The 20,631-nt window shown below is 46.2% G+C and overlaps 1 protein-coding gene across 1 annotated transcript in view; it reads left to right on the forward strand.

The window, feature by feature from the left end:
• Window positions 1-20,631, forward strand: part of LOC146181097 (ferric reductase 1-like) — a 68,643-nt gene that overhangs the window by 12,212 nt on the left and 35,800 nt on the right. The window contains exons 5-7 of the mRNA XM_084575709.1: window positions 829-1,041; window positions 4,391-4,489; window positions 16,019-16,178. Of these exons, the coding sequence (XP_084431835.1) occupies window positions 829-1,041; window positions 4,391-4,489; window positions 16,019-16,178 (472 nt within the window). The remainder of the gene's footprint in view (window positions 1-828; window positions 1,042-4,390; window positions 4,490-16,018; window positions 16,179-20,631) is intronic.

The following is a 20,631-nucleotide window of genomic DNA, read 5'->3' on the forward strand; positions in this document are numbered from 1 at the left end:
TTAGTTAAACGTGTAATTCTAAGCAAGCACGAGTTTTCGTGGCTCTTTTTACTGTCCAAAGCAATAAATTTGCTAACGCAGACACACGTAGTCTGTTTGAACCGCAATGCAAGCGGCCCCAGAAATTGGTGCGGCTGGCAAAAAAAAAAGGCGACAATTGCGATTCTATTCCTATAGTACTTGTTTTGACTTTGGGTTGATATAGCGATCACTAAACATTTGGTTCAGTTAGAGGATCTAGAAAGTGTGCGCCCGTTGGAAAACCCGAAAGGTGGGGAAAGCGTAATGCTACCAGATACGCAGGACCCTGATCATACATATCCCCCCTCGCTTTCTTCCCTTTCTTTCTTTCTTTCTTTCTTTCTTTCTTTCTTTCTTTCTTTCTTTCTTTCTTTCTTTCTTTCTTTCTTTCTTTCTTTCCTTCTTTCTTTCTTTCTTTCTTTCTTTCTTTCTTTCTTGTTTGTTTCTTTACCTTGTTTCTTTCATTCTTCTTTCCATCCATCCATCCATCCATCCATCCATCCATCCATCCATCCATCCATCCATCCATCCATCCATCCCATCCCATCCCATCCCATCCCATCCCATCCCATCCCTTCCTTCCTTCCTTCCTTCTTTTCTTTCTTCCATCCTTCTTTCCTTCTGTTCTTTCTTTCTTTCTATCATTCTTTTTTCTATTTATCATTTTTTCTTTTTTTCTTCCTGCGCGCCCTTCCCTCCCTTCTTTCTTTCCTTTCGTTTCCTTTTGTGAGGAATGAATGAAATCCTGGGGCTGGGTTTGTGCTCGGCCTGAGGTGAACACAGTGACGAGCTTCACCCGTGTTGTAGGGCGGTGCCGCTGGGGGCAAAAACATCTACCAGGACTGTGGCGTGGCCACTGGCTGCTTCGGCTACCCCTCTGGGTGCATCGCCACGGCCGACTGCCTCATGCTGGTCAGCTACCAGTTACAGGACGACGGCTACCACTTTGACCTGGTTAGCGGCCAGATGACCAAGGATCAGTTTTGGATCGGCGCCGGTGTCTCCGATACTGACAAAATGGTTCGTCTGTGAACGATCTCCTACTATTTATTCTACTAATAATTAATAGTGAAATATTTTACGTAAATAAGAGGAAATCAATTTCTTAATACCTTAATAGAATAATAAAATATTTTATCGATACATAACTGTCAAATGTCAATAAGAAAATAAATCCCAGAAACGTTACCCCAATTACTCCATTAGTCTGTAAACTAAACAATCGACTACAAACTCAAGCACTGACTGCTTTAGTTATTCATGAATGCAATTAATCACCCACGCATGATTTGTCTCAGCATGGAAGAATTTCAACCGGTCGAATGGAGGACGTCTTTTTTTGGCAATAGTATTTTTGTCAAAATTGAGGCCATCACTCAAAGCATGTATTATATCGGGGCAGCTTCTCAGATATTATAAAGGTTCCCTTTTTAAAAGAAACTTGTGCAGCGTAACGGCCAAATCGAGTGAGTCTTCCTGTTGTTTAGAATGCGTGTTCTCAACATGGTCGTTAGGTTGCTGACTTGATTTGCGTACCTTTCTTGAGGCCTCAGACGAAGTTGTACAAACCATTAAAGATGTGCGTGCTCGTTGCACTCCGAGCCTCTTTTTTTCTTTCCTGCTTTTTTCTCTCCCTCTCTCTGACCACGAGACAGGGGAGCTGTTGAAGGATTCTTTTACTATATTACTCTGCTCTGTATCGTGTATCTCAACCGACAGCTATAATGTCTTACTTGTTTGGTGAATCATATACAAATTCACTATTTCAGGGTTCTCGGGGGCAGTTGAATTGCTACTTATACTACCCGGGACAAGTGACAGAGCAGGGAGAAAATAATAAATTCTCTACTTTTAGGAGGCAGATGGAATAGTAAACAACGGAAGAGAGATAGAGAGAGAGTCAGCTCACGCGAGACGCCAGGATGTTGCAATGATAAATCCCGATTTCGTAAAATGAAAATGTTATAAAAGCTTATCGCAACATCCGTAATTTAAGGCTGAAGTATCTTTGGCGGCGAAAATTTATCCGTGCAACAAGCTTGCTTTCAACATTACGAAAAAATTATGAAACAGTCACGGCTGAATCATCATCATTATCATCAGCCTGACTATGCCCACTGTAGGACGAAAGCCTCTCCCATATTTCTCCAATTAACCCGGTTCTGTGCTGGCTGCATCCACTTGAATAAGGGATACAAAAAGGGATACACTTGAATAAGGGATACACGGCTGAATAAGAGATACAAAAACGAAAAATTTTACTAAGCAATTCGTAATATTTTTTTTCTAACCATTGAGGATATTCTGGATTTTTGTGTGTTTCGATAAATGTATTTTTCGTTATATGAATGTTTTCTAGAATATAAACAAATGCAGAACTGATACCATTTTGCATTTTCTTCAGATATCAATTTCATCAAGGAATTTTAAAATATATATTATTTGTTTAAAAAGAAGGTACAGGATACAAAATTGAATAGTTAATAAAAAACAAAGACAATGTTGAAGGTGCTGAAAAGTGCGTTTTGAACGATAAACTCCCGATTATCACATCTCCATGTTGTGCAAGTGAAGCTCCACACCATTGTGCGTGGATAGAAGTCTATTGTCTTTTATTTCTGAAATTTCAATCAAGATGATTTAGTTTAAAGCGAGAAAATAAATTTCACTTTAGCTCTTGTGTAGAACATCGTGTCATCTGTTAACGATTCCTCAGCGTATAGAGCTCGACAACGTCGATCTTGTGTCTACGTCACCTTCGTTCATCAGTGAAGTTTCCACTGTACATAGTTGTGGGCGCATATTTTGTAAGCATTAAGGTAGCCCTACCTGAACCAGTCAGCTAGTTGACTGCATTCATGTCGTAGCCAGCTGGGTTTAACAGCGTCATTATAGGCCTAAGCACTAATACTCACACTAATACTATAGTGCTAGCGTAGATCCTGTGAGCGCTGCATGGAGAAAACTTCATTGGCACAAACGAAATAGGAATTTGTGCACTTGAATGAAGTCATCTGCGCTGCAAAACTGTAGTGTATGCAAGTTTCACGCAATTTTTATAAGTGTAGAGTATTGAGCTATGCGCACTGCAATGACATTTATTGCGGCGGTTGACTGATGGTGATATTGATCTGTGACGTCACAAAATAGCCTTCTTGCTACAAAAGAATGGCATCCAGATGCTTTTTTTTTGTTGGGGCCTCGTTTTGAGAGTAGTGTGAACTGAATAGCTGTACCAAGCACCGAATACGCAGGAATAAATGACGAAAAAATATGCAAAAGTTTAGAGTGGGTACACTATCGCCTTAGTTTAGGACAACTACACAAGCACAGTGGTACTCCTTGCTTACACGTATCGGTATCTGCAGGGACTGCAATACGGCTTACGCCTAGAGAGCTGATTTTTATATTCATGAGACGAAAATGACATTCATCTTCAATTGAGACTCGATTCTAACTGCGCAAGATGCATCTACCGGCAGGTAGACCTCCTTCATTCTAGCGTGACTCCTCCAGACAAGTGGGACACGCTCTTAACCATTAACACGCTCTTAACTTATTAACCGCTATAGTCATGAGGATTTCGTTTGGTCGCTTGCACACCCAGATCCACACTCTCAGCGAACTTATTTGCAGTAAGTAAATCACTCGAGGTATAAGTAGCAGTGATGGTTGGTCCTGGCTTCCTGCGGGTCATCCCCAGACGGCGCTTTGGAGCCCGCATTTTTCTGCTCTCGGCTGCCTGGCTGCAAAGTGCGCCCGTTCAAACTTCGAAACACAAACGAGTTTAATTAACGCATTTCTTCATAAAGAGCAGGTCTATATCACGTGATAACACTCGTTGATTGTCATGCGGTATCGGCGGTATCTTTAGTTCCAGCCCTAAATATGCACGACGGCGAGTGATGGCAGACTGGAGTGATTATCTGACTCAGAATGGCGCAGGCCAAGTGCCGTGCTCTGCGGCGGAGAAGAGGTGAGGGCTGACGCAACTTTTGGGGCCAGAGGTGAATCGAAAAAAATATTTCGAAGGTGAAAAATCGAAGGTGAAAAAAATCTTGATGGAGCTTTCAGAAACGAAAGGTAAAACTACAACTGCAACTGCCACTACGACGCCGACGGCGCTTCGGCCGAACGAGCTGTATACGCTGTCAAGCTGTATAAGCTGTCCTCAAAAAAAAAAAATGTTCTGCAAAACCCGCTTGTTAAAGAACCCCAAGTGGCCGAATTTTCCGGAGCCCTCCACTACGGCTTCTTTTAAATCCCGAGACCGGTTTGGGGCGTTAAACCCCGTAAGCCAAACGAAACCCAAGCATTATTGGAAAAGAATAACCGTGAGAGCGTTTTCTTTGCGGTTTCATTTTTTCAGGACGCCACGCACGTGGTTGAGTGCCTGAAGATGAGTGACGGGACTGTCGTGATACAGGAGTCCTACAATGTGGGAACAAGCAATGAAGCTCTGCCCAAGGTGAGTAGTTAACGCTAACCTGAGCTCGACGTACTGGTGTACCTAGCTCTTGTACTGGTGCTTCCTTGCCACATCAGTGAGCAATTACTCATTACAAATCTACTCCCTGTTGAGGGATTCCTATACACATTCGACGGACACCGTTTCCATTTAGTATTATTGATCAAGTTGCGTTAGCTGTACCATGTGCTAGCCTTCCCTGTTAGCAAAGTTGTTAGAGCGACTGCCCCAGACAGATGGTGATCTCTTGTTCGAACTCGGGACCAGGATGGAGTTTTCTTTACCTGCGACGAAGTTTATGAGAAACATGTATAGCTTTCCTTTGCAGCCGCTGGTCACGTTTGGGTGGATATCAGTCAGTAATTAGTCTATTACAAACCTAATCCACATTGATGGGTTACCTTAAACATTCTACCATCAATATAATGAAAAACCTCGCAAATAATACAGCCTTTCCTTTCTCCTGTCTGAGATAGGCTGCGTTTTATCTTGTAGCATAATTCAAAAGTTCGCTTTTGAGAGTATTGTTGTAATATTCGATTTACAGGCGAACGTTTTGCTAGATTCTTTTGGATGATTTTTAAAGCGGAAAAATTTTTAGTCTCATGGAACGAAATCCCTTGCGCGAGGTGTGATCTGTGGGCTGATGTGCCACTTGCTAATAACGAATGTATGATGAGAGAAATTACCTGTCAATCATCCTGATGACGTCGTCAGAAAAATAGAAATACTTTCTCCACCGGGAATCGAACTTCCATTCCTCAGATACCCAGCCGAGCGCTTTATCCAGATGGGCCACGCCCGGGATCCGTGAAACGTACATCATAATTCTCGTTGTTCACCGTGTGGATGATAGGGATGACAATTACACTGCAATTAGTTATAATGACAGTGGTCACAATAGCCATGATAATGACGGTTCATTTAGTTGATAATGATAATGAGAGCGAACGCGATGCACCGTGTGCAGCAGCAATGGTTCCGGCTTTCACATTTCGGCAGTGTAGATTTCTCAGGGGTCTCGGAACTTTTATTTGTACCTAGTTGTCACAATAGCGATGATAATGACGGCGCATTTAGTTGATAATGATAAACAGAGCGAACGCGATGCACCGGGTGCAGCAGCAACGGTTCCGGCTTTCACATTTCGGCAGTGTAGATTTCTCAGTGGTCTCGGAACTTTTATTTGTACCTAGTGGTCACAATAGCGATGATAATGACGGTGCATTTAGTTGATAATGATAATGAGAGCGAAAGCGATGCACCGTGTGCAGCAGCAACGGTTCCGGCTTTCATTTTTCGGCAGTGTAGATTTCTCAGTGGTCTCGGAACTTTTATTTGTACCTAGTGGTCACAATAGCGATGATAATGACGGTGCATTTAGTTGATAATGATAATGAGAGCAAACGCGATGCACCGTGTGCAGCAGCAATGGCTCCGGCTTTCATTTTTCGGCAGTGTAGATTTCTCAGTGGTCTCGGAACTTTTATTTGTACCTAGTGGTCACAATAGCGATGATAATGACGGTGCATTTAGTTGATAATGATAATGAGAGCGAGCGCGATGCACCGTGTGCAGCAGCAACGGTTCCGGCTTTCATTTTTCGGCAGTGTAGATTTCTCAGTGGTCTCGGAACTTTTATTTGTACCTAGTGGTCACAATAGCGATGATAATGACGGTGCATTTAGTTGATAATGATAATGAGAGCGAAAGCGATGCACCGTGTGCAGCAGCAACGGTTCCGGCTTTCATTTTTCGGCAGTGTAGATTTCTCAGTGGTCCGGAACTTTTATTTGTACCTAGTGGTCACAATAGCGATGATAATGACGGTGCATTTAGTTGATAATGATAATGAGAGCGAACACGATGCACCGTGTGCAGCAGCAATGGCTCCGGCTTTCATTTTTCGGCAGTGTAGATTTCTCAGTGGTCTCGGAACTTTTATTTGTACCTAGTGGTCACAATAGCGATGATAATGGCGGTGCATTTAGTTGATAATGATAATGAGAGCGAAAGCGATGCACCGTGTGCAGCAGCAACGGTTCCGGCTTTCATTTTTCGGCAGTGTAGATTTCTCAGTGGTCTCGGAACTTTTATTTGTACCTAGTGGTTACAATAGCCATGATAATGACGGTTCATTTAGTTGATAATGATAATGAGAGCGAACGCGATGCACCGTGTGCAGCAGCAACGGTTCCCGCTTTCACATTTCGGCAGTGTAGATTTCTCAGTGGTCTCGGAACTTTTATTTGTACCTAGTTGTCACAATAGCGATGATAATGACGGTGCATTTAGTTGATAATGATAATGAGAGCGAACGCGATGCACCGTGTGCAGCAGCAATGGCTGCGGCTTTCATTTTTCGGCAGCGTAGATTTCTCAGTGGTCTCGGAACTTTTATTTGTACCGAGTGGTCACAATAGCGATGATAATGACGGTGCATTTAGTTGATAATGATAATGAGAGCGAACGCGATGCACCGTGTGCAGCAGCAACGGTTCCGGCTTTCATTTTTCGGCAGTGTAGATTTCTCAGTGGTCTCGGAACTTTTATTTGTACCTAGTGGTCACAATAGCCATGATAATGACGGCTCATTTAGTTGATAATGATAATGAGAGCGAACGCGATGCACCGTGTGCAGCAGCAACGGTTCCGTCTTTCACATTTCGGCAGTGTAGATTTCTCAGTGGTCTCGGAACTTTTATTTGTACCTAGTGGTCACAATAGCGATGATAATGACGGTGCATTTAGTTGATAATGATAATGAGAGCAAACGCGATGCACCGTGTGCAGCAGCAATGGCTCCGGCTTTCATTTTTCGGCAGTGTAGATTTCTCAGTGGTCTCGGAACTTTTATTTGTACCTAGTGGTCACAATAGCGATGATAATGACGGTGCATTTAGTTGATAATGATAATGAGAGCGAACGCGATGCACCGTGTGCAGCAGCAACGGTTCCGGCTTTCATTTTTCGGCAGTGTAGATTTCTCAGTGGTCTCGGAACTTTTATTTGTACCTAGTGGTCACAATAGCGATGATAATGACGGTGCATTTAGTTGATAATGATAATGAGAGCGAAAGCGATGCACCGTGTGCAGCAGCAACGGTTCCGGCTTTCATTTTTCGGCACTGTAGATTTCTCAGTGGTCTCGGAACTTTTATTTGTACCTAGTGGTCACAATAGCCATGATAATGACGGTTCATTTAGTTGATAATGATAATGAGAGCGAACGCGATGCACCGTGTGCAGCATGTTACGTTTCTCCCCCGAGAAGTGGGACAGCTGACGCGGCCACCGCATAGCAACAGGCAGAACCGCGAGCGGATCGGCCATTTCGGCGCCGTTCATCGGCCGCGCAACGCTTCCTCCCGCCGACAAGTCTCAGCGTGTTCCTGCCACGCGCCAAATGTGTGTGCGTGCGTGTGTGTGCAAAAGCTGGCCAAGCCTGGAGCTCGAGGGAAAGTGCGTCGCCCTCTCCTGTCTGCAGGAGGTGGAGGAGATGAGGTCGGAATAAAGCCCCTCAATAAACTAAAAGTAGCGCCAACATGTGAAGTTTGCCGCCCGCCTCCTCTCCTGCGCTCTCCTTCGTCGTTCGACCCTCTCATTGGCCGAGCGCCGTCACGTGCGCGCGCGCGCGCTTTTTTTTTTGCTGGGCGTGCAGCTTCCTCCTTTCCAGCGGGGCGGGCGGCGCGCGCGCGGCACATATCGCCGTGTGTTTTGCTGCCACGCTGACTGCTACTAAATCGTTCCCGCTGGCTATTTAATTTTTTTTTTCAAGAATGTTGCGCTCTTTGGCCGGCGGCGGTGGTGAAGGCGAGTTCAACCAACGCAGACATCGCGTACAAATGGTGTCACGCACTGACAGTTGAAAACGGAACCGTTTCAGCGCAAAATATAAAAAAAACTGCTACCACGCTTCTCAAGTTTCACGGTAGCTTACAATTCAGTCCAACCTGCAAAGAAACCACACAGACTGCAGCTTCCGCAGCCTAGTTAATTTTTTTTTTCAAGCATGTTGCGCACTTTTGTCAACGGCTGACGGACTCAAGGAGGTGAAGGCGAGTTAAATCGACGCCAAAATCGTGTACGTATGGTGACACACCATGGCAGCTGAACACGGCACCGTCTCAACGCCAAATATAAAAAAAAATAACTGCTACCTCCCTCCCCAAGTTTACCGGTAGCTCACAAGTCAATCAAAGCTGCAAAGACTCCACACAGACTGCAGCTTCCACCGCCTATAGTTAATTTGATCTGCAGCTGAAGTTGAAAATACATGGAAGACAGCTGCTGCCACACTTCTCAAGTTTACCGGCAGCTCGCAATCCAGTCAACGCTGCAAAGAAACCATACACAGACTGTTCCAAAATTGTTCCTGTCCGCCGCCTAGTTACAAATTTTATAAAGCATGCCGCTGAGTGGCCAAATGTGACGAACTACGGACACACGGAGATGACGGCGAGTTGAACCAACGCCGAAATCGCGTATATGTGGTGTATGACACTCACAGCTGAAACTATTCTGGCGGGAAATCCCTGTCAACATTCGGTAATTATGTTTCAGCAGTGAGTAATATTTTAACCTGAACCCATTGCGACAAAATTCAAGGCTCTGGTGAGACCCGGCGCACGGCCGCCTCGATCGGCGCGCGCGCGGCGCTGATCGAGACGGCTGTGAAGGGCGCCTGCTCCGGAGAGCGCGCGCTAGTCGCGCACCCCGTAGGTGGAGCCACGGTCGAAATGCGAGAGGAGGAGCGGCGCCGCCGGAGGAGGAGAGAGGAGATGGCGCTACTTTTAGTTTATTGAGGGGTTTTAGGTCGGAACACCTGCGATTGAGTCATTCGTCGTGAACCAACATGTTTGGCTCTCCCTTTCCTGTGAGGGTTTACCCATTCCCTGTGAACTGGAAAAACTATAAAAAGCAGCGGCCGACTCCGCTGAGATAGAGACTACTTTGACGCGCCGTCGGCACGACGCTAGACACCAGCTGTGTGAGAGTGTCTGTAATCTCTCCGGGTCAGCTTCACTGCCCGTTTCTTCCTGATGTTACAGTAAAGGTTGTTTCGTTAAAAGACGCCTCGTCTTTGCTGGCACCTTTGATGCCGTCCGCCGTCCACGGAGCCGCCAGGCCAACGCTACCGAGGGGCCGCGCGCCGCAGCGGTACGCTACCCCAGGCCCACGCGCAACCCAAACCTAACAAATGGTGAACAGCGGTGGGATGACCAAGCCGTAACCGTGGTACGTGGGACGACGACGACCAAGCCGTAACCGTGGTCGGAGGAGCCAGGCGATACCATCGTCCAACGTGAACAGCGGAGGTACGAGGACGACCAAGCAGTGACCGTGGTCGGTGAAACGAGGCAGGCCTGACCGAGGTGCAACATCTGGTGGGAAGAGCGGAGATGTCCGAGGCGTGACTCGTGAATCAAAGCAGCTCAGCGGAAAGGCGGGAGCAGTGCAACGAGCCCTGTGTGATGACTGGTTGCCTGCAGCGGAACGACTGCGTTGGATTCTTGGCTGCGAGGTTTGGTGAGTGCGGGACTTTCTTCTACTGGGTTTTGCCAGGCTTTTGTTAAGTAGAGAACAGAGCTGGTAATTGTGTTGTCGTTGTTGCTGGGTTAATTGCAGCAAGGCAATAGTGGGCAGTAGAGAAGGCAGCACTCGGAACAGCCATGGGTTTGGATTTGAAGTCGTTGCGCAAACCGAAATTGCTGGAGCTTGCGGAGGAGTTGGGTCTGGATTTGTCAGACAAACTCAGAAAACCAGAAGTGTTAAAGGCTATTCTTGAGTTGAAAGCTGAAGATGACGAGCTTTTGGAATGCCTAGAGATCATTGAAGAACGTAAGGAAAGGCTAGAGAAAGAGGAGCGTGAACGTGAACGTAGGAAACTGATGCAGCTGGAGATTTCAGCACATAGAATGAGCGTGGAAAGGATTAAAGCTTGCAATGCCATTCAGTGTAACGGTTCAATACCGCGAGATGGTCCGTCACCGTTCCTCATTGCCGAGGATGTGGCCGATTATTTGGCAGACTTTGAGAATGTCTGCAGAAGTAAACGCTTCGAGCGAGATAGTTGGGCGCAGAAGTTGGTAGCTCTTCTCTCCGCTGAAGCGTCGGAAGAAATCAAGCGATTGGTTGGCGACCGCTTGAAAAATTACGATGAACTAAAAGAGTCATTGCTGATACGATATCAGATAACGCCTCAGGATCTTCGGAAGAGATATGAGAGCGAGAAACATTGTAACGAGGCATACTTTGATTTGGCCTATCAGTTGAAAGCCGCTGTAAGCGAATGGCTAGACAGTGCGGAAGTTCCGGAGCAAATCGAACTTGCACCGGAGTGTGAGAAACAGCTTGGGGAAGCGGCCGAGCAATGTGACCGCAGTAGCGAGCCTACCGAGCCTGGAACAGAAGAGTATCCTGTTACCTTGGTCGAGCCACTAGCTGAGACGGTTAGCACAGGCTTAATCGGCGAGAAGTCCGAAGTGACGCCGTTAAGCGAGGTGAACTGCATGCCGACCCAAGTAGCTGTTGGAGATACAGTTCCATCAAATGAGTGTGGGGAACTGGTAGTAACTGAACCGCCTCTCGAGTTAAAAGCAGAAGCTTATGTAGAGCGTGGCGGAGAAGCAAACCAGCTAGAAAATGACAAAATTGCGGTTTCCGAAATCAGCTGTGTCGTAGAGCAGGGCGCGCAGAAAAACGAAGTGCCGATCAGCGAAACTGCGCAGCCCGCGAGTTGTGATCAGCCAGGGCAGACCGACGAGAAGTGCGCGTCCGCTGTAGAGAGCGAGACTTGCGAAAGCGACAGCGAACGACCAGAGCAAAGTCAGAATAGTTCGTGCTCCGAAACCACGCTAGGTTGTATTCGCGAAAGCAACCCCAGTGCGAACGCGGACGTGGCACACATGACCCTCACGCAATCCGAAGCGCCCCAGCTGTCGAAAGAGCTGGATCGTGCGCCGGTTAACGCTGAGCGATGCGGCTCATCGGAGGACCCGTGTAACGTGAGTGGCGAGCCAGAGGAAATGCCTAGCTTGAGGGCTGGCATAAGCGGTTGTTCGGATCTGACTGAAAGTGAGTCATGCGATGCAGCCGCGGCGCCGCCAGAGGAAATGCCTAGCTTGAGGGCTGGCGTGAGCAGTTGTTGTTCGGACTTGTCTGAAGGTGAGTCAAGCGCTGCTGGCCGCGATGCATATGCGTCACCACACTTTGACCACTCAGACGACACCGGTGTCCTACTAGCTCCGGTTACCGCTAGAACGTTAACCGCTAGCTTGTCAGAGATTGCTCAGAAAGAAAGCAGAAGGCTAGTATTCCAGTGCTGCCGACGAAAAACGCGGAAGGGCAGGCGCGAGAAAGAATGCTGCCCTCCTAAGGAGACCAAACGCATACGGTTGCGAAAAGAAAGCAGAAAGCATGTGTTCCAGTACTGCCGCAGAAAAAAGCGGAAAGGCAGGCGCGAGAAAAAATGGAACAAGTGGAAGCTATCGCTCAAAAGAAAGCGACTATCCCAAAGGCAGAAATGCGCCCGTGCCCAGAAAATGCGTGACTGGTGCGCCAAGCGTAAGGAGAGGGATAGGTTGTTTAGCAAAGCTAGTGACTTATGCTCACGCGTTTCTTTGCACAGAAACAGGAAGGTACGGTTGTTCCGAGAAACGGATAGCCGAAGCTTTAGTGAAAAGGGTGATCTCAACGGTAATGCCGATGGCTTAAGTCGAAGCCCTTAACGTGAGAAGAAGCCTCAATTTTCACTTGTTGTTTTTCTTCCTGGCATAGGATTTTGAACAGATTGCATTGTATTATTTTTGTTAGCAGTGCTGTTTTGAAAATGCGATTTTCAAATTTGTGGACGCGTTCCGAGTGCTTCTGAGCTGCCCTTTAATATAGATGGGGGCATAAGAGGGAAATAGTCTGGCAGAACTTGGTGAAGTTTGTGCCGTGCTTGCTGGCTGAACGGTTGAGTTTTTAGCGTGGTTGTGACGTTGTGGGTTGTCAGAAATCTCTCCTGAAGACAAGTTGCAGAGTGCCTTGGAAACCCGGACTTGCCAAGGAATTCTTCAGGCTGACTGGCTCAAGAGAAACAGAGTCGGACGACCCGGGCTAGCAGCAACATCCCGATCCCTCCGGACAGCGGATGCAGTCCCCTGCTCTTCGGGATCTCCCTCCCCCTGCGGGGCAGTCTGTTACGTTTCTCCCCCGAGAAGTGGGACAGCTGACGCGGCCACCGCATAGCAACAGGCAGAACCGCGAGCGGATCGGCCATTTCGGCGCCGTTCATCGGCCGCGCAACGCTTCCTCCCGCCGACAAGTCTCAGCGTGTTCCTGCCACGCGCCAAATGTGTGTGCGTGCGTGTGTGTGCAAAAGCTGGCCAAGCCTGGAGCTCGAGGGAAAGTGCGTCGCCCTCTCCTGTCTGCAGGAGGTGGAGGAGATGAGGTCGGAACACCTGCGATTGAGTCATTCGTCGTGAACCAACATGTTTGGCTCTCCCTTTCCTGTGAGGGTTTACCCTTTCCCTGTGAACTGGAAAAACTATAAAAAGCAGCGGCCGACTCCGGTGAGATAGAGACTACTTTGACGCGCCGTCGGCACGACGCTAGACACCAGCTGTGTGAGAGTGTCTGTAATCTCTCCGGGTCAGCTTCACTGCCCGTTTCTTCCTGATGTTACAGTAAAGGTTGTTTCGTTAAAAGACGCCTCGTCTTTGCTGGCACCTTTGATGCCGTCCGCCGTCCACGGAGCCGCCAGGCCAACGCTACCGAGGGGCCGCGCGCCGCAGCGGTACGCTACTCAGGCACTCGCGACCCCCAAACGTAACAAGCAGCAACGGTTCCGGCTTTCACATTTCGGCAGTGCAGATTTCTCAGTGGTCTCGCAACTTTTATTTGTACCTAGTTGTCACAATAGCGATGATAATGACGGTGCATTTAGTTGATAATGATAATGAGAGCGAACGCGATGCACCGTGTGCAGCAGCAACGGTTCCGGCTTTCATTTTTCGGCAGTGTAGATTTCTCAGTGGTCTCGGAACTTTTATTTGTACCTAGTGGTCACAATAGCGATGATAATGACGGTGCATTTAGTTGATAATGATAATGAGAGCGAACGCGATGCACCGTGTGCAGCAGCAACGGTTCCGGCTTTCATTTTTCGGCAGTGTAGATTTCTCAGTGGTCTCGGAACTTTTATTTGTACCTAGTGGTCACAATAGCGATGATAATGACGGTGCATTTAGTTGATAATGATAATGAGAGCGAAAGCGATGCACCGTGTGCAGCAGCAGCGGTTCCGGCTTTCATTTTTCGGCAGTGTAGATTTCTCAGTGGTCTCGGAACTTTTATTTGTACCTAGTTGTCACAATAGCGATGATAATGACGGTGCATTTAGTTGATAATGATAATGAGAGCGAAAGCGATGCACCGTGTGCAGCAGCAACGGTTCCGGCTTTCATTTTTCGGCAGTGTAGATTTCTCAGTGGTCTCGGAACTTTTATTTGTACCTAGTGGTCACAATAGCGATGATAATGACGGTGCATTTAGTTGATAATGATAATGAGAGCGAACGCGATGCACCGTGTGCAGCAGCAACGGTTCCGGCTTTCATTTTTCGGCAGTGTAGATTTCTCAGTGGTCTCGGAACTTTTATTTGTACCTAGTGGTCACAATAGCGATGATAATGACGGTGCATTTAGTTGATAATGATAATGAGAGCGAGCGCGATGCACCGTGTGCAGCAGCAGCGGTTCCGGCTTTCATTTTTCGGCAGTGTAGATTTCTCAGTGGTCTCGGAACTTTTATTTGTACCTAGTTGTCACAATAGCGATGATAATGACGGTGCATTTAGTTGATAATGATAATGAGAGCGAAAGCGATGCACCGTGTGCAGGAGCAACGGTTCCGGCTTTCATTTTTCGGCAGTGTAGATTTCTCAGTGGTCTCGGAACTTTTATTTGTACCTAGTGGTCACAATAGCGATGATAATGACGGTGCATTTAGTTGATAATGATAATGAGAGCGAAAGCGATGCACCGTGTGCAGCAGCAACGGTTCCGGCTTTCACATTTCGGCAGTGTAGATTTCTCAGTGGTCTCGGAACTTTTATTTGTACCTAGTGGTCACAATAGCGATGATAATGACGGTGCATTTAGTTGATAATGATAATGAGAGCAAACGCGATGCACCGTGTGCAGCAGCAATGGCTCCGGCTTTCACATTTCGGCCGTGTAGATTTCTCAGTGGCCTCGGAATTTTTATTTGTACCTAGGTGAAAACATCAATGTCGTGAAAAATTTGGATCCCTACCCTTAAATTTGGAGCTGATTTTGTTACCGACGTAGCCTATAATGTATATGCTAACTAAAACATTGTCAACTGAGGCACGCATCTTTTTTATTATTATTTCTTGGCCATTTGGGTCGAAAACTTGTACTATAGCTTTGGGAATCATGGTTCCGCGACAATGAATTCAACGCCGCATGGACCAGAAACATAGGCCTAAGAGTTGGCACGGAAATTGGAACGTGTGCATCTCGGTAATTCACACCAGTATTTGGCATATGTGGTCATCGAGTAAGGAAGCATTCTCGGTCGACTGACTTGTGCACCTCCATCGCTTACATAAACAGTTTGGACAGAGTCAAAGAATTCATAACTATTGACGAGCCCGCGTCGCCCAAGGCAGCCATCGATGACAGGGCGGAAACTCAAGGCAGCGCGTTCGAGTCCGACCTCGGCGGCCCGTTTGAATGGAAGGGAAACGTAGGAGGTTCCATGTGCTGTGCGATGGCCGATTTATTCCTGATATGCCTGCTACGGCACTTTTCTCTCTCTTCTTTCAATCCCTTCCCCCCCCCCCCCTTCTTTCGCCTTTCCTTTCCTATATTCTAATTTATAATTTTACAAATTTGCTTGCGAATTGTTTAGCATCGACGAATTATTAGCCATGTGCATTAGCGTCCTGACTGCCTCATGAATAAATTCCCCTCATCCGCGTAGGACTATATCGTGCAACATTCTGTGCGTGGTTGGTGTGGAAATTTCATGCGATGGCATATAGTGCTTGTTGCGGCGAAAAGCGTCGCCTCGTTTCACGCATCACGGAAGAAACTAAACTAACATAGATATTCTCGTCCAGGCGCGCGATTCAAACCCGCTTCTGCGAGAAAACATCATATCTAGTTACCCTTTTAGACTACTTCATAGGCAAGTTACGCCTCAGATGACTGCAGCATTGCAGCCAGTCTTTTACTGTTCGCTTCAGGTGGTGTCTTCAAAACCCTCCATTCATTAATTCGCGAGCATCAGTGCACAAAGAAGGTATGGTATACCGAGTAGAGCGATAAATGTCAGTGTGGCATGCTGTCGCAAAAGGGGCATGGCATTGCTTATAGTGAGTTCGCAAATTTTTGTGGACGCACTAGAGAATACGGTATCGCGTAATGTATGCTTTGCTGCCGCGTAATATGCTCTTGCCGTGATTGCTTGCACCGAATCACGGTTTCATATGGGCGGCTTGTTTTCGTGCCGCAGCCCACAGATGGCATCACGTACAGCAAGCATGAGGTGACCGATGGCGTACTGAAGTGCTCCTGGGTGAGGCAGGCCGTGACAACTGTCAAGGATAAAACGTTCGACTTCAAGAACAAGTACTTTGTGATCCTGGCCACGGGTGGCATCGCGGGCACAGGTGGTGACTCGCTTTTTATTCTATAAGCCTTGCCATGTGGCATAGGATAGTGCTGTCTGTTGGCTAAAGTAAGCCGTGCGGACTATTATGTCAGGTTCACCATAAAGACATTTCTTAACAACTGAAAGCGAATCACTATTATTTAACTGCCCATTGCTCAAGTGTAGAAAAACATTTCTCAATGTTATTGCTCACCAAAAAAGCGTCGTGCGTGTACTTTCATCTCAAAATATGGAAGGCACAGGAGCGATGCTGGGGTTGATTCCTATGAGAACAATGAGGGAGCACAGAAACATGAAAAGTAAAAATCTTCACCACGCATTGTGGCATTGGTAACCGCAAAACGTGTCAGTTAATAAGATAGAAATTTAAATAGATAGAAAAAATGCATTCACAAACTTGCACATATCTAAACATAAAATTAACAAATGATCCGTGTACTAGGAGCTGTGACGAAAATATTATAGCCTGAATAATACCTTGTTACCACAAGGAAGCAACGAAAACAACGTAGAAATGAGGTTTGAAGGAGTGAAAAGCACAAAACTGCTATACTTAAAATAGGCGTTCTTAATGTTGAATATAATTTGTTACGTAAGTCTTATGACGCATTTCACGGTTTCTGTTATTTGGGTTAGACTGAATAGTGATAGCGTTGCGTTTAATTCTGGGATGTCATTGCTAACAAGATATAAAAAAGTTTTAGGTATACTAAAAGCTTCGTTTTTTGTTTTTATCACGATGGTTATTTTTAACGCAAGCATTGAATGCCGCCTAATTGAGTGTGTGTCACGAGTGTTTGGTTTGGTTTGGGGGGTTTGACTTCCTAATGCAGCTCAGGCTATGAGAGACGCCGTAGTGGAGGACTCCGGAAATTTCGACCACCTGGGGTTCTTTAACGTGCACTGACAGCGCACAGCACACGGGCGCCTTGCTTTTCGCCGCCAGCGAAAAGCGGCCGCCGAGGCCGAGGTTCGATCCCGCTTCCTTGGAAAATGTCACGCGTGTGAAAAGCGATCTTCGCTCTACTACTTCACAGCATTCAAGCGTGTTGTGTGCGCGTATTTATGGGAAAGTCAATGGTGTGGCAAACTGTCTGTTCCAAACTGCACTTTACCATATACAAAAAACTTTAATGCTCATTACACTGTTAAAGAGCCCCAGGTGGTCGAAATGTCCGGAGTCCTCCACTACTTCGTCTGCATAGCCTGAGTCGCTTTGAGACGTTAAACCCCACAAACCAAACTAAACCAAATCACTGCACTGCGCTAGACTAGGGCTCGGCCAGGTGTTCTAGCGAAGATAATGTAAGGAGGCAATGAAAGTTTTCAAACGGGGAAATTGTGATAGGGAAGTAATTCATTTCAGAAGAGAGCGAATGTACTCATGCATGCATGTTGATGTTAAGGATCTTACAACGCGACGACAGGAGAAGAGAGCGAAGTGCGCAAGTGTCTGTTGCATGCGTATACCGTCAAGCATTTTATGCATGGTTGTTGCGGGAAGGAGAGACAGGGGCTCAGTGTACAGCAGCAGTCTTTTTTTTTATTTAGTTGCGTCTAGAACGTTTTACAAAATATACTAGCAGATAGAATGGCTTCATGAACTGAAACTTTCGGGATGTGGTTTCGGAAAAAGAATCACACATTTATTCGCCAGTCAATCAGCTCATATAGTGCAGACCACTTATGTTCCTCGCCAATTTTTAATCTTTTATTTCCATTTTTTGTGGCACCGCGAAGACTATTTGGTTAAAACTGTTTCTCACAAATTGCGTTCATGTCTGAAAATGCGTTCTAAGCTATTGGCCTCACATTTCGAACTACTGATTGGGGCTTAGCTCATTCGGGGCGCTGTAATACCGAGGGAGAGCGCTGTGCGTAGCAAAGCTGTTTGTAGGCTGCCTCGATGACCTTACCTCCATCGAGACGATCTACAAAATAGATAATCACACCGTTCGGATGGCGTCAGTGAAGTTGGCATTCAAAACATGCGCGCAAAACATTCATTCAAAACATGTGCGTTTTGAATGAAGTAGGTCAGATAATCAAATGGGTAAAGACGTGCATTCCTGCATCTTTGAAATGCCGCCAAATTGAGGTGTGGAATAGATCTCGAAAACTCAGTGCTATATTTTCCTTTGAACCTTGTTCTACTACGCCCCACCATGATGGCTCCGTGGTTAGGGTGCTCGACTGGTGAACCCAAAGACGCAGGATTGAATCCCAGCTGCGGCGGCCCCTTTTCGATGGAGGCGAGAAGTAAGGCGCCCATGCGCTGTACGTGGGATGTCACTGCACGTTAAAGGCCCACAGGTGGTCCAAATTTCCCGGAGCCCTCTACTACGGCGTCTCTCATATCATGAGTGTCTTTGGAACGATAAGCCCCATAAACCTCAAACCGTTTTGTTTTCAAGCAACAAATGTCCAGACTGAACGAGGACTTGTGTGCGCTGCTTAAGCTATTGCTTTATCGTCGCTAGCATACCTTCGTAACTTAGTTATCGACTTAAGAAGCCACCAGAGTTGTCTGAAGAAATAGTACTTAAATGTCACCTTTTGCACATTGTTCGTGACGGTAACCTTTATTGTTTGGCCATTTCACAATCTGAAGTTTGGCGCCGAATCCTATATTAGCGACCGAAGGCTACGATGATCTCGACACTCGTGAGCCACATGTTGCACTGTTAATGCCGCCATCGCCGAGTTGCTTGTTTTTTATTGGGAGTAAGTGAACCCAATAAAAAGCTTTACTCTGTTTCGCTGGCTGTTTGCCACATTAGGAAAGAATAACGACGACGTAGGCCAATGAGGATGGCTTGCATTACAGAATTATGCGGTGTACCTGACTTTCGACCATAGACGTGATATGAGCAAAATCATGTTGTGCCGGCCATCTTGATGAGCCCTGGCCTAACGATGTGCGCAATAGCCTTTCGAAGGGATAATAGTTTTATACAACGCACACAAGCTTTTCGTCTGTTTGCTTTGCACTATGGCAGCATGCAATGTAGTTAAAGGCTTTGGAAGTTTGCGCGTTTAAATATGGCCACCTTCATTTGCTGGCGCAAATTTACTTTCGGCACATTAAGAAGTGGGAACTCCGCCTGAGGTTTGAGCAACATTCATGTTAGTATTTTTGATGTTCATCTTTCGTTCTTATTATGTTGCAATATATCCTTAAAATGCGAGCGCCTGCTATCTCATGGCATTATATTGTGCTGGCTTTCCTATGCCATTTAAAGAAGGCTCTCGAAGAAAACTAGGTTTATTTAAGAGAAATGGAGGCGACTTTTATTATCGGAGATTTAGCCATAAATTCTCGTCATTTCGTTTGTACCTTGGTGTTCGCAGAAATGAGCTGGAGTCATTTATTGGCATAGTACGTGCATTATAACATTAGCTGTCTTCGACAAAAGTCATGGACCTAGGTCTCAATTATCCCAGTTTATCCATTGTGTAAAGTACGAAATTACAAAGAAGGAAGCCCTACCACCGTATATTTTAAGTTGCTACCACACTTATAAGCTGTTTCATACATTCGCTTGGGCCGAAGGAAATTGAAATCATTGTTTTGTAAAATTATTTTGGTGCCTTTTGTGCATAGCTCTTGATGAGTAGGAGGAAAACTTCATGGTCGCCTTGAAGGCAAACCAAGGAAATTCGAAATTACTCTTGTTTCCAAGCATTGTAGGCCTAATTTTTTTAACAGACATCTTTGTTTCTTTATTCAAAAAGTTGAAAAATCAGAGAGAGGGGTGGTGTTACAATGGCTAAACATCGCATATTATTCCTCCTAGTTCGTATTGCGCAGCTTGAACGCAGTGGCAGCAAGTTTTACATTCAGATCTGAATGGACTAGCGAGCGAGATCATACTGTCAGAAACATTGTTTGAACTCTCGTACTAATAAGTAAATAACGCGCAAATATTTCATGGTGATCGAGTTCAAGACACCCAGGACGCAGCGTTTTCTAATAGCCTATCTGCCTGTAAAAAAATTCTGAACTGATGAACATACATCACAAATGCATCTTATTATATTATGCCACACACAAAAACACTCTATTACGAAGGTTCCCGGTTAGAAACCATTTCCCCTGTTTCCTTTAACACCCGGGGAACCTTCACGAACTTGAGGCTGAGAAAATCAGGAAGCGCGCCAAAACATTCCGACAACACCGTCGAATCTACACTGAAAAAATGCGCAAGCCTGAGCATCGCTGGTGCACACGGTGCATCCTTTTTGCTCTCATTATCATTATCAACAAAATGCATCATCATTATCGTTGCTAGTGTCATCATTTCATTACCACTAATTGTAGCGTCATTGTCATCGCCATCATCCACACGGTAGACAGCGAGAATTATGTGGTGTGCTTCACGAATCGGACGTGGCGCAGTTGGTTAGAGCAGTCTGCTGGGCATCCAAGGGATGGAGGGTCGACTCTCGGTTGA

The sequence above is a fragment of the Amblyomma maculatum genome, chromosome 8 (genome assembly GCF_055883805.1).
Source record: "Amblyomma maculatum isolate TAMU_Amacu chromosome 8, ASM5588380v1, whole genome shotgun sequence".
NCBI classification, from domain to species: Eukaryota; Metazoa; Arthropoda; class Arachnida; order Ixodida; family Ixodidae; genus Amblyomma; species Amblyomma maculatum.